At 42.9% G+C, this 17,586-nt stretch overlaps 1 protein-coding gene across 4 annotated transcripts in view; it reads right to left on the reverse strand.

The window, feature by feature from the left end:
• The window catches only part of SERTAD2 (SERTA domain containing 2), a 107,141-nt gene extending 92,002 nt beyond the window's left edge, over positions 1-15,139 (reverse strand). For 2 of the 4 annotated variants that reach the window (XM_073672164.1, XM_073672166.1), the window contains exon 1: positions 14,529-14,841. Coding sequence is in view for 1 of the 4 variants with exons in the window: in XM_073672163.1 (XP_073528264.1) it covers positions 15,007-15,095 (89 nt within the window). In the remaining 3 variants the exon portion in view is untranslated. Of the gene's footprint in view, positions 1-12,326; positions 12,643-14,528; positions 14,842-15,006 lie in introns of those variants that run through there. The other 2 variants (XM_073672163.1, XM_073672167.1) reach the window with 2 other exon arrangements.
• Between the last annotated feature and the right edge of the window lie 2,447 nt (positions 15,140-17,586).

Below are 17,586 nucleotides of genomic sequence, written 5' to 3' on the forward strand. Positions count from 1 at the left end.
TAATAAAGTTAGTTTTATTCACCAAAATGCTGCGAAAAACGTTTTTCTTTTTTTTTCCCACTTTCCCGCTGCTTTCTATGGGTGAAAAATGCTGCAAAAATTTACACGCTGAAAATTTTAAAAAAACGTTCTCAAATTCAGTCAGGGAAAAAATAAATAAATAAATAAAAAAAATGCTGCATGTGAACATAGTCTTAGTCTACAGTCACACCACCGTATTTTCTCTCATCCGAGAGAATCGGGCACATTATCCAAATCACACTCTGATCAGACTGTGAACCGATTCCCTCGGATGCGGAAAAGATAGAAAAAAAAAAGGTCTCCATCTTTTCCATTCTGTCAGTCTGTGAAAATCGGACTGCACTCAGATGTCATCCGAGTGCAGTCAGATGTTTTCCACAAACTCATTAACTTGTATGGCCGAGTGCGATCTGATAATTGGATCCAACTTGGGCATGCTGCATAGTTTTTCTTAGACCGGGGAAAAAAATTGGACATGGTCACGTCCCCATGGACTAACAATGGTCCGAGTGTGATCCAATGCTTTGTCGGATCGCACTCGGACCGAAAATATGGACATGTGCATGAGCTCTTACAGTGAGGGGGGAGATGATCCGGACACTGGCCAGCAGAATATGATTACACAATGGCAGTATAAAAGAGTACTAAGGCCTCATTCAGATGTCAGTGATTTTTCTTATACGCAAAAAAAACAGTGCATCAGTATTTTGGATCAGATTTTGATGACTATTTGGTCAGTGTGTAAGGTTTTACTATCTGAGTTTCATCAGTTTTTCTCATATGGAAAAAAAACTGCTGGAAGTTCCTCAAGCTTCTTCTATTAAACAGTATGTGAAAATCGGACAGCACACAGATGGCTTCTGTTTTTTTTGTGGACTCGTAGACTTGCACTGGCGAGGTTAATCCGAGACTCGGATCAAAATGGGACTTGTCTCCGTGCTTTGGTGCTGACCACTTGGTCCGCAAAAATACACAGACATGTGAACAGCCCCATAGACTATAATAGGTTCTATCTGTGAAAAATACTATGTCTGAACGAGTCCCTACTGATCCATACAGCACATCTCATTCCTGAACAACTGTCTTTCCTACCGGCGTGCCTGGTGCTTTCATGTAAAGCACACTGCCATGATCAACCCAAAGAACAGAGACCATAGTGGTGAAAGAAAGAAAAAAACTGGATGACATGGTTTCATAACTGCATGACTAAAGAAATGAGGTTTTATTTCACCGCAAGGCTCTGAAGTGCGCGATACAATGGCAGCTGTACTGGTCTCTTGGTTGGATGCTACAGTCCAGAAACTTAATGGAGGCCTAAGTGCTCTGAGGCAGTACCTGTGAAAAATATAATTTTTTTTAAGGGAGTCTGTTAGCACAAAATGACTGTTCAAACCAAGCAGAAGAGCTCGGTGTACCCTTGGCGTCGCCGTTAATTTCAATACACCTTCCCATCTGCTTGTTTTGCATCTTTCTGTGCTCCCTTTTCCTTGAAGGACAACCCTAATTATACAGAGCCAGAGAAGAGCACAGATAGATGAAAAAGAAGAAGAGGGGAAGGTGCACTGATCTGCTTGGTGATGCCAAGGGTGCTTGGTTTGAACAGTCCTTTTGTGCTGACAGATTCCCTTTAAGTTACACTGCGATGAAACAGTACAGGACAAGATGTTTAAGCAAGTTTTCAATTGATATAGAAGATTTGAAGCCTGCTTACTGACAGACTCCATTTGAAGAACATTAAACTATGTATATATGGTCGATTCTCCGCCATGTCGGAGCTGATGATGGCCCCCGTGGTTGAACTTCTAATACACAGAACCCCTTTCAATTAAATTCTTTCAAATCAAATTATTGTTTTTTTAAATATGAACCTCAAAATTTGTTGCCTTGTACAATGTGATCTGAGATGTAAGTTACGATTTTTAGGCCATGTTCAGTATTTTACATCAGTATCTGTAAGCCAAAACCAGGAGTGGAACAATCAGAGGAAAAGTATAATAGAAACACGTCACCACTTCTGGATTTATCACCCACTCCTGGTTTTGGCTTACAAATACTGAGATAAAATACTGACTGTGTGAACGTGGCCTTAGTTCCAGTTACTCAACATCCAGGACATCGATGAAAATGTCGAGCCACTTTCCATGTGTTTCTTGCTAGTACATCCATTGATCTACAAAGTGTGTGTAGCCACAGCCGACGAGGACGGCCCCGTGCGTCACATACAACTAGCGGACGCAGTTTACGTCACGACAATGCAGCTGTCAGAGAGAGTCCGCGACAGCTGCTCCCTGTGCAATTAGGGACCGGCCGTAGAGATCAGTGGCCCCCAGCTGCTGTTATTAGAGCCATGGCCATTTTGTATGGTAAAGGCAACTTTTTTTTTTTAAATTTTTCTTCAATAGCAAAATAGCAAGCAACGCTCTAATAAAGCATTCGCCCCAGTAGATTGCACCAGTCCATACTGGTCGGCAGCGATTATTTTATTTCCCGTCTTTAAATAATCAAATCGAAAGCAACGAAGTGAATGGTCTTTCTGCCTATTGCACCCGCAGACATACAGTGGAAGGAAACTCTAGATCCTCTGGCAAGCAACATGTTACTGACAGCCCAGGGGAAGAGCACAGCGCTCGGGATACTGCACATAATGCCGGCAGCCGGTCTACATTTAAATGGACCTTGCCCCTTTTCTTCTGGCTTGTAGAAGTGCAGCGTGCGATCTTTGGACTCGGTAATGAGCCAGTTTTCTCTACTACACTCTCTGTATTGCCAAGTACTGTTGCAACTGGAGCCATCTCCTCTTGTGTCCAGCACACAGAAAACAGAGCGGCGGAGCTGCAAAGAATCACTGCAGCCATTATTTATAATCCGCCACACAATGATACCATGCGTGGCCACCGCTCCATCAATGACACCCAGAGCCGTCATATAACAAAACCTTCCCATACTACAGGCTTGCATATTAAAAAGCGTACATTCAAGATGCAATAATTACAAATTAACTAAAAATATATTCATGAGAAATATCTGATCTGTAATGCTAATAATCTGCAAAATGATATCACGCCGGCAGCAATCAAGCTGGGAAACGCTTGGATTTACGACCTTGGCATAGGTCACATCACCTTTAATAAAGGACCCTGAAATAATGCTATGGATGCACTCAGGCCTCATTGTGACGTCCATGTTTCACCTGTTTCTATCCGTGTTCTTCAGGAATAGAGCTCGTTCTCATTATAGTCTATATTTCTTTGCAGGCCGACGGGCTGAGTGTCCTCAAAGAAAAAAAAAAAAAACATGACATGTCCGCTGTTTTTGATCTGAGTCACGTCTAAAATTTGACCATTAAAAATCAATGGATCTGTAAAAAAAACAAAACAAAGAGAATATGGCTGCCATCCGTGTTTGATCCAAGTGCTGTCCATTTTTTAAAGGATATTCCCATCTCCAAGATCCTATCCCATTATTTTGTAGGTGTAATAATAATAATATTAGCAAATACCTCCAATTAGAAATGTAGTATAGTTCTTCTGATTCACTATGTCGCTTACCCCATGTACAGGGCATTGCAGTAGCTTAGGTATCCATTGTACAACCACTACCAACTAGCTAATACTATATGAGTGGTTGCAACCATGGATACCTAAGCTACTGCAATGTCTTGCACATGGGGTAAGCAACATAGTGAATCAGAAGAACTATACTAAATTTCTAATTGGAGGTATCAGCTAATATTATTATTGCACCTACAACATATTGGGATAGGATCTTGGAGATGGGAGTTTAAGACCACGTTCAGACAGCCATATTGAAAAACAGGACAATCGCGTCCACAAATTGCAGATGTGACTGGTTCAGTGTGCCAGAGCTGCTTTATATTTTTGGGACGGTAACACGGACCAGAATAGCGCATGCTGTAATTTTTTCCATGCCGACCATCAGTCCGTGGGGAAAAATTGGCCATGTGCACTGGTACACTGGCTATTATGGGTCCGTGTGCTCACTGTGTGTGCTCTGCGGCACACACGGACTGATTATATGCCTGTCTAAATGAGCCCTTATGGTTGGAGAAGCTTGGAATTTGTTTTTATTATTTTAGCATATGAGAAAAACGGACGCCACACCAATGGGAACAATGGACGCATTGGCCAGAAATGGATGAAAATCAGATCTAGAACACTGGTGAAAAACAGTCCGTTTTTACTTGTATGCAATAAAATTGATGTGTAAATTAGGCCTTGCAGTCAGCCCTCAAAACAGATGACAAAAAGTAATAAATCGGAGCTACATAGGCTGAATAAGCCTTTCAAGTATTCACACGACCATACAGCAACCATGTTATCTCCACAAATCCTGCTGCTCACTGCATCGTGTAAGCAAGAGACATGGTCTGCCCAAGACTTGCAGCCATTATCCTGATAAGAAAATATGGTCGCTATTTGGCCATATGAATTAGCCATAAGTAGCAGGTAGATGGTATTTGAAGGGATTTCACTGGGGAACGTTTCGGTTTCCATCAGAGCAAGTGAGAGTAGAGGAAATGAGAATGAGTCGGTGGAAAACATCGAACTGCACTCGGATGACATCTGAGTGCAGTCCGATTTTCATGAACTTACAGAACGGAGACTTTTTTTCTCCATCTTCTTCTCATCCGAGAGAATCGGATCACACTGTGATCAAAGTGTGATTAGTATAATCAATCTGATTTTCTCCAATGAGAGAATACACAGTCGTCTGACGTGCCCTATGTCTTAGGTCTCATTCAGACGTCTGTTTTTCATATACGCGTTTCATCCATGTCTTGCACTAATAGAACACATACCCCTTATATTCTATGGGGTCCTCCACATGTCCGTTTTTTTTTTGCTGAGCGAGTGTAGGTAAAAAAAACTAAGACATGTCCATGTTCGATCTGAGTCATGGATTAAACATGCTCATTCAGCTCAATGGCTCCGTGAGAAAAATGGTCTTCGTCTCTGACTGTTGCCCGTTTTTTTCCTCATTAGAGGTTAGAAGAGGCTTGGACTTTTTTTTTTTTTTTTTTTTTTTTTTTTTTTTGGGATATGAGAAAAACAGATGCTACACTGATGGTAAGGCTATGTTCACACGTTGAGTGTTTGCTGCGTTTTTTTATGCAAATTTTAAGCTGCGTTTTACATGAACAGCAAAAGCTAAGCCTATGAGATTTCAGAAACACATTGTTTTTTTTTTCCTGACTGATTTGGAAAACTGCTGCATTTTTCGCAAACTGCAGCAGCATTTTTCACCCATAGAAAGCAATGAGTAAGGCTGTGTGCCCACTATGCGTTTTTCAAACATTTTTAATGCAGAATTTCCGCAGCAGAAACGCTTTAAAGACACTTGGTAATCTGTGCCCCATGATCCCCAATGAAAATCTGCATGTTCTGTGCCCATGCTGCGGATTTTTCCGCAGCGGATTTTCCTTGCGGAAAAATCCGCAGCATGTCCATTATTTGTGCGTTTCTGCATGCGGATTTGAGGTCCCAATGGACATGAAAAATGCATGTAGAAACGCTGCAAAAAAGCATCAAAAACACGTGTAAAATCCGCAAGCGTTTTTGACTGCCAAGACCATGCAGAAACACTGCAGAAATTTTGAATGAAGCGAAAAATTTGTGTTTCATTTCCGCATGTCCTTTCCCGGAAAAACGCATGCGGAGTTTTGCAAGCGTTTATCGCGTGTTTTTCGCGCGTTTTCCACATGCGGAATTGCCTTGCGTTTTTTATTGCATTGCAAAGGCAATTCCGCATGCGGAAACGCAAAATTAATTGATATGCTGTGGATTTTTGTGCGCATCAAAAACGCTGCAGAAAAATCCGCAGCATGGGCATAGAACTTGCGGATTCTCATAGGGGACCATGGGGTGCTAAAATATGCTTGTAAAACGCTACGTGGGAACATACCCTAAGTGCAAAAATGCAGGTATCAGGTTTTGCTGCGTTTTTGGTGCCAAAACTTTAAGGAAGTTGCATCATCTTTTTTTGGTGGGGGTGTGTGTGTGGGGGGGGGGCACTAAACTTTATCAGTATGCACAAAAGACAATAAAAATGCAGCAAAAAAACCGCAGCAAAACCAGTTTTTTTTAAGCGGCTTCTTTACTACCAAGAGAGCAGCTTTTACCTGCGGGAAAAAAAAACACAGCAAAAAAGCAACATGTGAACATAGCCTAAAAGTTTATACATGGCCCAAAAATTAAACGATATTGGATCCGGCACACTGATGTCAAAAGTCAATTTTTTTCTCTTATGCAAAAATAACATGAAGTCCTTAGGGCAAGTGCACACTGAGGTATGGGGAAGGGGATTTACGATCGAAAAGTACTTGCACTACATCCACAATGAAACACGTTTTCCCTGCAGCAGAAATGCACATAGCCTCAGATGTTAGGACTCTGCAGCTGTGGTGGAACAACAAATGCAAGCATGCCGTTACAGCATCTGGCTAGTCTGATGCACAGGAGTTGGTGAAAGAATGTGATGTAATATGCCTGAAAAAGCTGGTGACATCATTGCATCTGAGAAAAAGAATCCTGGCAACCTCGGACAGACGAAGCAGTATTCTGCCAAGAATTATGCCAGTGATGATATGAAAATCAGCAGCTCTTCCACTTAACCCAAAGTGCAGCGTAGTAGCGGCTTATCAGGTCAGATCCAGTGTTACTTCCTACCATTTATTACAGAGCAACACAAATGGATGATGCTGATAATCAGTACAGCCACAAATATGCCCTGAATGTAGAGTAGATGGGGGTCCCACCTATGGGACTGGTATTTTTTTTTTTTCGTGTTTGGTATTTCACCAATATTGTCTTAGTTATATGTGCCGTTGTTAATCAGTTTTAGACCAGTGTTATTTCCAAACTGGCAAAAATCAGTTAGTGTATGTTCACACTGCATATTTTTCCATGTTTTTTTGTTTTGTTTTTTTAAAGGGGGCCCACTCAAAAAACAATTGCCGAAAAAGTGCTAAAAAAATTGATCAAAGAACGGTCCTATTGATTTGTATGGGAAAATAACTCGCTGTTCATACATTTAAAAAAAAAAGTTTTTCTGCTATGAAGATGCTCAATAGAAGCCAATGGGAAGGTTAAAAACGCCCAGGTGTTTTTTTTAAACATTTTGTCAATGTTTTCTTCACTGTTTAATGGATTTAAAAAAAAATGTCCGAAAAATGACAGTAAAAAGACAGCCAAAAAGCTATGAAAAAACGCTCAATAAAAACACCAGCTTGAAAAAAAAACATTAAAAAAGCACTTGGGAAATAACAAAAAAAAAAAAATTTCAGGTTTACAAAATTCCCTTACGAAAGGAGTAATTACTAAAATGTCTTGTCCTTGAAAAACAGACATTTTTGATCGTCGGAAAAAGTCACAGTGTGAACTTACCCTAAGGGTATGTGCCCACGTAGCGTTTTACAAGCGTATTTGATGGGGAATTTCCGCAGCGGAAACGCTTGTAAAACGCTTGTTAATCTGCACCCCATGGTCCCCTATGAGAATCCGCAAATTCTATGCCCATGCTGCGGATTTTTCCGCAGCGTTTTTGATGCGCACAAAAATCCGCAGCATGTCCATTAATTTTACGTTTCCGCATGCGGAATTGCCTTTGCAATGCAATAAAAAACGCAAGGTAATTCTGCATGCGTTTTTCCGGGAAAGGACATGCGGAAAAGAATTTTCCGCTTCATTTCCGCAACGTGGGCACATAGTCTTAGGCTATGTTTACACTGAGTTTTTATTAAGAAGATTTTGACGTGGATCTGATTCAAAATCCATGCCGAAAAACATACCCTAAAGGAAAACTGCCTGTGTGGGTCTCAGAAAGGTCCGGAGCGACTTCCCACTACAGAGCGGATATATAATATAATATAAGTGCTCTAGAATTCTGCATTGTCTCCTCCTATTGAGAGTGCACAAATGTTACATATGTTCACTGCTACGTCGCCAGGCCTTTATTCTAATGATGAAGGCTTTTCTTTGCCAAGCCAGCTGTTTTTGAAGTACTTTCCAACTTTTTCACAGGCCACAAATATGGCATTACTAAATATTCATGAGCAGTGTAGTTCGCAGAGAGAACGAGGCCGATATAAAACATCCAGCCCTACTGAAATATGGAGTGACAGCTGGACGACCTCAAAGACTGGAGATTTCTTTATACATGGAAATGCTCTCAAAATTATATTTATAAAGAAAAAATAATAAATCCCTCTGCTGTATTGTTGCATTAGGAGACACATTTTACCATTCGGTATTCTAGATGGCAATGCATGTCCAAGGTAAAACATTGTTAAAGGGTATTCCAAGACTTAAAGGGGTTGTGCAATGAAAACACAGTATCACCCATCCTCATAGGATCACTCAGAATACCTATTCAGGATAGTTTTCACATTTTTTGGAATTTTTGGCACTTTTTAAAATTTTTTACAAACTTTTGTGTAGCCAGATGTGCACTATGAAACACATCACTGACAAAGTATTTGTTTTCTGAAAGGTGTGAACGTACTCCAAAGGGGACATTCCCACTGCAAATTTTTTGCAATCTACGGAGGCAACTGGAAAGAGTGAAATCAGCAGTAAAAACCCACATAGCAAATTGACAGGCGGCAGATGTCAAATCCGCAGCACCGCTCAATTTAGGCTGCAAGTATTTTCTGCAGGACGTGGCTGAGATTTCGGAAAATGGCATCAACAATGCGGCTACTGTAATAAGTAGTGGATTTTCCATTCAGAAAATCTGGACTGAAAATTTGCTGTGTATGTGACCCCTGTAAACATTGCAAGCTGACAAAGGAAGAGAGATTAAGTAACCCGTGTTCTTTAAAGGGGTCCTTTCCTTTCAATTTGTTTTTTTACCCTGGCACAGTTTGTTATAAAACAACAAACTGTGCTCTACTTACCTTCACCAGGTCCAGTGGTGAGCCTCTGCTGCTACCCCCGATGCCTGGCATTGGCTGCTGCACTGACGTATTGTCGACAGTCAATCAATGTGTTTAGCAGAGCTGAAAGGGGCGTCCTATCTAGTATCTACACCGGCAAAGCCATTTAGTTCACTGTCTGTCAAGGTAACGTCAATGCAGCAGCCAATACAAGACACCAGGAGTAGCGCCGCAAACTCACAGTGGACCTGGGGAAGGCGAGTATAGCACTTTTTTTTTTTTTTTTAAATAACAAATAGCCTGGAGAGAAACTTAATTGGAAAGGGAACAACCCCTTTAAGACACATTATAACATTTTTATATTGATTATTTTGCATGTTTTTAAAAATGAACAAAACAACAATTCCCAATTTATGGAGCAGATTAGAGCGTCAAGAGGGAAATGAAATGTTCTCAATCTACTACATTATCAGGATTACCGGTGTCCGTAACATAACAGTAAATGTAACATCAGATCATAGTAACCATCAAGTTCAACCTATTCCCCTGCAATGTATCCAGAGGAGGTAACATTCCCCCCACGACAACAGAGTATTCCACCTATGACTGACAATCCAATACACAATACTGTAAAATGTGCGCCGTCTGGAAACAGAAAAGGCTTCATATCCTGACAGGCAGTTAGTTACGGCATACTGAGCGCCTACTTCCCATAGAAGTGGATGGAGAAAGACGTACATGCACCGCCACCTCCCCATTACTGTGCACAGACTGGACCCGCATCTATCACACATTTATGTCATATCCTGTACATGTGGCATAAATACTCGAAATGAGAGAATACCCCTCTGGGCATTTTGAGATTTCCGCTCCTCTACAAGTTACCTGAAACAAGTACGGTAAGTCATTCCCAAAAAACTATTTTGTGATATCTTGTTGTCAGACAGTTCCATGTACAATGAGTAGGGATGGTTGGATCCGTGGATGTTCGGAATCGTCTACTTCGGCCAAACTTTATAAAAAAGTTTGGTTCGAGTACCAGAACGGTACCCGAACCCCATTCAAGTGAGGTGGGGGGGCCCAAACAGCCGGAGGTTCCCATGCAATCCTCTGTGTGACAGCGTGGGAAACAGCGGCTCTGAATGGCGGTAATCTGACTGAATTCACCGCCGGTAATAGATGCTGGGTATCGAGGACAGAGTGTGAACCGGCGGCTGCGACAAGGTTACCGCCGGTCAGGTGTCGGCTGACGACTACTACTGTTGACTGACTACTGCTCTCGCTGCAGCCTTCCAACAAGCTTTGGCTGCCGAACCCGAACAGTAACATGAACTTCTGTAAAAAGTCTGTGTTTGAAGAACGTGCACGGACCCCGAACTTTACCGCTCGGGTTCGCCCATCACTAACAATGAGGCAACCAGATTACTTGGTCATTACTCTTCAAATCAACGACTGACTCTCCAGAGAGCTAAAACTGGAAACCATAATTGTTAGGTAACAGTGACCATAACCATCAGAATAAAGCCCCCCATACAAAACAGACAGCGGCTCTCATAGAGAAGGCAGGAGAGCTGTCAGACTCCTCTGGTAACAACTTATGTGCCGGAGAACAAAAGGATTGAGTGGTGAAAATCCAACGTGGCAGACCCTTCTCTTCCCCAACATCATCTGTCAGAGTAGAGTCAGGAGACCCATACACATTAGACCGTTAGCTGATCATGCCAATGTCAATGGGTTTTGACGATGTGGGGCCTTAAAAGCAGAGCTGTGGAGTCGGAATAAAATGGACCAACTCCAACTCCTAAAATATATAATAAATTGGGTACAGTAGTTCAATGCAGTTTGTGGGGAATATTTTTTCATAAGAATTTGGGAAAGTTATGAAATGTCCTATAAATGTCTGTCCTATTCCTGATCTAAGGGTCTAGACTTTTAGCTGAGATGAATCTGTGCTACAGTGAATTTATCACTTAAATATGAGCCATGTATGAGGGAGTCGTGGAGTCGGAGTTATGGAAATTGAGGAGTCGGAGGTTTGGCTTACCGACTCCACAGCCTTACTTAACAGACATCTAAACCCACCAATTTTGGAGGAGCCAACCATATAATGTGTATTAGGTATACGGCCAACATTCTTTTTGCAGGTAACAGGGAACAAAAACTGGACATGCTGAATTCCAACATGCCCAATTCTATGTTTCCATCTTTTCATTGAGAACACATGCACATATGGTCGTATAGAGTAGGCATGTGTAAGGGGAGGTCAGGAGAAATAGCTGTTGGCTAAATGAGTAATCACTGGACAAGTATTGAAAGTGTTTGGCTGTCTTACAGGGGTTGTCTGGTCTTAAGTTACAAGTCTGCAGTCACTCTATGTGAATGCAGACTTGTGAATCCTCAAATTGTGCACAGTGCGCGCTGTGAGGATTGTACGGTGCCAGGAGTGGCGGGCGCGTGATTGCAGGTATGTGGTTTGCATAAATGCGGTCATTAGTGTTGAGCGAGTATGTTCTGTTCCGAGTATGCTCGGGCTGAGCTCTGAGTATTTACAGCTGCTCGGTGATATGGTTGAATCGCTCCCGTGTGCATGATTTGCGACTGTTTGACAGCTTTATTACATGTGAGGAATGTGGAAGAAATAGACATTCCTCACATGTAATAAAGCTGTCAAACAGTTGCAAATCATGCACACGGGGAGTGATTCAAACACATCACCGAGCAGCTATAACTACTTGGAGCTCGGCCCAAGCATACTCGCCAAAAGGGTTAATAGAACATACTCGCTCAACACTAGCGGTCATGTCTCGACTAGATAGCCGCAGCCTCGCTCAATGCAAGTGTATTGAGCAAGGCCGGATACAGTCTAGTCGGAATGTGACCGGAAGTATGCAAATCACATACATAACCACCTGCTCCTGGCGCATCCTCACAGGATACTGTCTCAACTAAAGTAATGTAGTAGATTTGCTCTCAGTCCTATGTAAAACTGCAAAAAAAATACATTGTGATATGACAGCAATTACAATCCCTTGTCCACTCTGGATGAAAATTTAATGATCAATTCCCCAATATCCAAATATTCACTGCCTCTAACCGTGGGTGCGTGATAATGATATTGGTGCTTTGTGACCAAATTTTAACGTATAGTATATATCTGTTAGACGGAGGACACTATTACTTTGCATCACTGTAGAAAAAAAAAAAATCAGCTGATAACTAATTCTATTGTGCTGTGATTACAAAGTTTGAGGAAGAAGAAAAACATTTAACTTAAAATAAAAAGTAAATAACAAAACAAAAAACAGTAAACATTAAAAGTAAAGTATAACATTACATACACTATCGTATCAGAATAGAACATACTGTGGAAAAACACAAATCCGGGCTCTGTCAAGTCACACAACATTCCCACCTGTTTTATGGTCTTCTAACATGTAGTCACTGGGGCGATGGCAAAGTCTTCTGACAAATATCTACCAAGACTGACCCTACAGTTAGCAAATGCTGAAGATACTCAGAAGAAAATGCAGTAAGACGGAGCCATACTGTTGAAGCCTACACGCTGGTGATTGTCTAGAGAATCCTAACTGGAGACAAAAGGTCCAGGAACACATTGTGGATTTCTGGCCATCTGTCTACAGCTGCGGATACCCAGGGCTCGTCCGCCTGAGCCCCCCGAACATGAAAACACACCACCAGGACGGCCTTTCCTGCAATGGGCAGATCCACAGGACGGGTATTTCCTCATCTGTAAAGCGGAAAAAGACTTTAAAAATTCAGGACTATGTAAATACACAGCATTTAGCTGGAGATGGCGTTCGGCTTTATTAACCCTTGTGTCCACCTACAGCTGCAAAGTGCACCGATGACATCGCATTAATGACGGCAATACACATGGCAAGTTAAAAAAGAAATAAATTAATAAAATAACATCCCATCAGTCTTTACCTATTGAACTAAACAAGGAGGTTTAATAGGAAGATTAGAAAGAGAAACTAAGTTTCCAAGCAGTCACAACCGACTGTAGTAGCTGAACCTAGAAATTGTTGAGAGCCAACCCCTGTCCTGTAACTCAAGGGAAGCGCCTAAAGTAGCTGACACGGTCACACAGCCACCACTGGCGGTGTCATCTGACATTTTCCTACGTCTTGTCTGTCAACGACAACTGCAAAAATCCTCTCGCTTCGTTCAATGAGAATTGTCTCCCTGAGGAATGTGGCACCCAGAAGAGCAGGTCATCTGGACGGGGGATTGCTGCTTCAAGATCATGCAGTGGAAAATACGATGATAGATAGATAGATAGATAGATAGATAGATAGATAGATAGAGAGAACTGTAGGTAGTGGGAGGGGGCAAAGGTTGAGTTTACTACCCAATACAAAGTGGCCTGCTGGCTATCCCTGGCTCTTAGTACTCTGGGTACATGCCCCAGTAGCCCGCTCCTAACTATACTACTGGATAGATCGATCGATCGATTGATATGTGATTTGATAGATATACTTCCATTCAGGGGCAAAGGTTCATTTAATACCTTGGCCAAGGCAAAGTGGCTCGTTATCTCCTGGTGGCTCTTAGCATTTTGGGTAGATGCCCCAGTAGCCATCTCCCAGCTACACTCGTGAATGGATGGATGGATGGATAGATATATAGATATTTAGATAGACAGACAGAAAAATGTAGGTAGAGGGGCAAAGGTTTAGTTTGCTACCCAAAGCAAAGTGGATTGTTAGCTCCCTCAGGCTCTTAGTACTCTGGGTACATGCCCCAGTAGCCCCCTCACAGCTACACTATTGGATATAGACAGACAGACAGAGATAGCCTTCCATTTACCAGAGGTGAAGGTTCAGTTTACTACCCTGGCCAAGGCAAGGTGGCTTGTCATCTCTCTGTGCCTCTCAGCACTCTGAGTAGATGCCCAAGTAGCCATATCCTGGCTACGATAGATAGATAGATAGAAAACTGTAGGCAGAGGGGCAACCGTTTAGTTTGCTACCCAAAGCAAAGTGGATAGTTGGCTTGCCTTGGCTTTTAGCACTCTGGGCACATGCCCTGGTAGCCATCTACCGGCTGCACTCCTGGATGGATGGATAGAGAGAAATTATGAAGAACTCCTTTTGATTTGAGATATGCTTATTCTGTATTGTCTGTATAAGTCCCCACTAAAATTGTAAAGTGCTGTGGAATATGTTGGCGCTATAAAAAAAATATATATATTATTAAGAACCTATGTCCATTTCATCATTAGTAAATGTGAATATCTGTATCAATGTTTCTTGTTCACACCTATAGCCCAGCACTCCATAAATAACAGACATGATATATTTCCAACTATGAACATGCACACAAGTACAACTACACCCAGCAGAGACCGGAGGAGAGGACAGCACACCAGACTTGCAGAAGAGCTGTCACAAATCAATGTACAAGCTCCAGCAAACACTTGCAAAAAACTCCAATCCAAACGTATCCATTAATACAAGTGCTGGAACTTTACAGCTCTCCTGCTGCCCAGCCTGTGCCAAGCTGCCAGGGGGCACCCACAAGAGTTTGCTCCTATATGGAAAAAAAATTAACAAAAAAAATCCAGAGCAGGGATGAAATGACTGGGACTTACCACATGCAGTTGCACCTGAGGTCTAAAGCATCAGGATGGCCAAAGTCCCCTAATCCAGCACCAGATCCATAGGTCCTTGGTGCTGAACAATTATGAAGCCAGTGCCTTTTGCATAATACAATGGAGGAGGTGAGGAGAAGAAGCCTCTGGCTGTGAGGCTGCCTGTGCTCCCAGCACTTGCCATGAAACAATATGACGTGAAGTAAAAGCTCTTGCAAGCTCCTTGCCCTGTAGCTCACGTCAAAGCTCCTCCTATGTCCCTGGCAGAACTCCCTCCTCATAGCTCTCTCTTGTCACCCTCCCTCCTTGTGTTGTCTCCCTTCCCCTCCCCCTCCTCCTCCTCCTCCTCCCTTCAGCCTCTGATCTGCAGCTTCAGACTACAAGGCTAGAAAGTAGCAGCTCCCAGCCACAGCCTAGCACATGCCCCACTTGGAGGGATGGCCAATGGCTGAGGGGAGGCCTCTCACATATCACTTACATGTGTCTTTGTCCCAAGAGATGAAGATATGTTAATGCAAATCTGCTGCAAGGCAGTGAGTGCTGTAGACAGAGGTGCACACACTCCATGCTGACCTGTCAAATCTCACTCTCCCTCATCTGCTGCAATGTATGAGGGAGGGGGAAACCTACAAAAAAAAAATATGGAGAGGTTTATTTTTGCTTCAGCAACTTCTCCTCAGCCACTACTGCTGTTATTTTAGGAGAAGGCAGCTTCATTTTTCTTGCATTATTCATGGGTAAGGTGCAGTTCTTCGCCCAATACACTGTGTCCTCATTATACCCCATCACTGTCAGGGGCTGGGAAAAAAAATGGCCATTTAATGAGAAATTTGGGAAGTGTGGAGTTTGAAGTCAAAATCCCAGAGTGGTGTAAAAAAAAAAGTGTCTGACACAGCTTGTATGGCTGTAACATGGGGCTGCCAGATGTGTCCGAGCCTGTCCTGTGTGGGGTATGGCAGGGGTGACCTCTGTCAGGCCGTATGATGTCCATATGCCTCCGATTGATAGAAGTGTTTTCCAGAAGCAAATGTAAAGGTTTATGGAGGCACCATATGACAGCACATGGACACCTGTCTATAGGTCCATATTACACACCTGTAGGCTGTGTGCTGCTAATGTAAAGGTTTAAGGAGGCACCTTATGGCAGCACATAAGCGACTGTCTATAGGTGCATATTACACACCTGTAGGCTATCTGTGTCCTGCTAATGTAAAGGTTTATGGAGGCACCGTATAGCAGCATATGGACACCTGTCTATAGGTGCATATTACACACCTGTAGGCTGTGTGCTGCGAATGTAAAGGTTTAAGGAGGCACCTTATGGCAGCACATAAGCGACTGTCTATAGGTGCATATTACACACCTGTAGGCTATCTGTGTCCTGCTAATGTAAAGGTTTATGGAGGCACCGTATAGCAGCATATGGACACCTGTCTATAGGTGCATATTACACACCTGTAGGCTGTGTGCCACTAATGTAAAGGTTTACGAAGGCACCGTATAGCAGCACATGGACACCTGTTCCATATTACACACCTGTAGGCTACCTGTGTGACACTAATGTAAAGGTTTACGGAGGCACCATATGGCAGCACATGGCCACTTGTCTATAGATCCATATAACACCTGTAGGCTGTCTGAGTGCCACTAATGTAAAAGTTTACGGAGGCACTATATAGCAGCACATTGGGAGCCTGTCTACAGCTCCATATTACACACCTGTATGCTATATGTGTGCCACTAAAGGGCAGTGCTCACTGTATTGCCCATTGGTGCAACGTAAAGGGTTGTCTGATGCTTTTATATTGATGACCTATCAATATCAGGTCAGCGGGGATACCACAACAGGCTCCCCTGTCGATCAGCTATTCCCAGTACCTGCGGCAGTCGGATGTGATCAGTTGTGGAGCAGAACAGCACAGTTCTGTCAACTGTGTAGTGGTCCATTTTAATGAATACTGGTACCCCAATACGATCATTCTACCATTGACGTAGTTGTGTTGTAATGCTCCACAACTCAGAGGAAGACATATTATTGGTACAACCTGTGAGGCCGCACAGGGGCCCAAGAGGTAAGGGGACCCATTTCTACCTACAAAGCAGGTGCAATTTTGCATTTTTAGGAGCTCTTGGGCTGCAAAGGGCCCATATATTGTTCTTGCACAGGGGCACTTTTCTGTCTGGTCCGCCAGTGCTACAACTGATCATATCAGCACCGGGAACAGCTGTTTAGCAGGGGGTAGCATCCCCACACCAATCTGATATTGATGACTAAAGATAGGCCATCAATGTAAAAGTTTAAAGTTGCTTTCCTACCATAGTTAGGTTTTTGGATACACCATCACGTAAAAGGAATCTGTCACCAGGTTTTTGCTACCCCATTGGAGAGCAGCATGATGTATGGGGGAGAGTGTTACACCGCTAGGTTCAGATAGGGTGAGACAGGTTACATGAATTCTTTGGAATCCTGGGGGAACCGTTACTCAGGGCGACCACAGACCATGTGCTTCAGCTTCTCTCAGGCACACAGGGGTATTGACCCTCAGGCACAGACACGTAGATTGTTTCACTTGCTGACCTGACACACTTGACAAAAGTCCTCATAAACGGTAGAACAGTAGCATTTAACAAGAAGCCGCACGGCCAGTGCAAGTTATGTCTTATGAGCAACAGGCTCCAGTGACAAACAGTACAGTTTCCTTAGCAGCACAGCAGTTCAGTCTTCCCAGCAGTACAGGACAGTACAGTTCTAATGCAAAAGCACATTAATGAACACAGCATTCTTTACAGCACAGTGAGATGGAGGAGGGGGGGGGATTGCTGAGGGAGATAATCCATGTGACACCATTTCTTCCAGTCCTTATCTTTCTGCCTGACAATACTCTGCACTGCTAGTTCAGGAACTCTACCTGACCTGTGCTTAGCTTCACTCCTGACTTGAATCCTTTTCACATGCAGGGGTGCTTCTGTGAGATACAGAAAACACACACCACCTTTCTCTTTGCTCCAGCCAGACAGTAAACAACTTCCCCACAATACTCCTGGGGCTCTGCTAAAA

This window comes from Phyllobates terribilis, unplaced genomic scaffold (genome assembly GCF_046119375.1).
Source record: "Phyllobates terribilis strain yellow unplaced genomic scaffold, ASM4611937v1 Scaffold_3__8_contigs__length_932513732, whole genome shotgun sequence".
Classification (NCBI taxonomy): Eukaryota; Metazoa; Chordata; class Amphibia; order Anura; family Dendrobatidae; genus Phyllobates; species Phyllobates terribilis.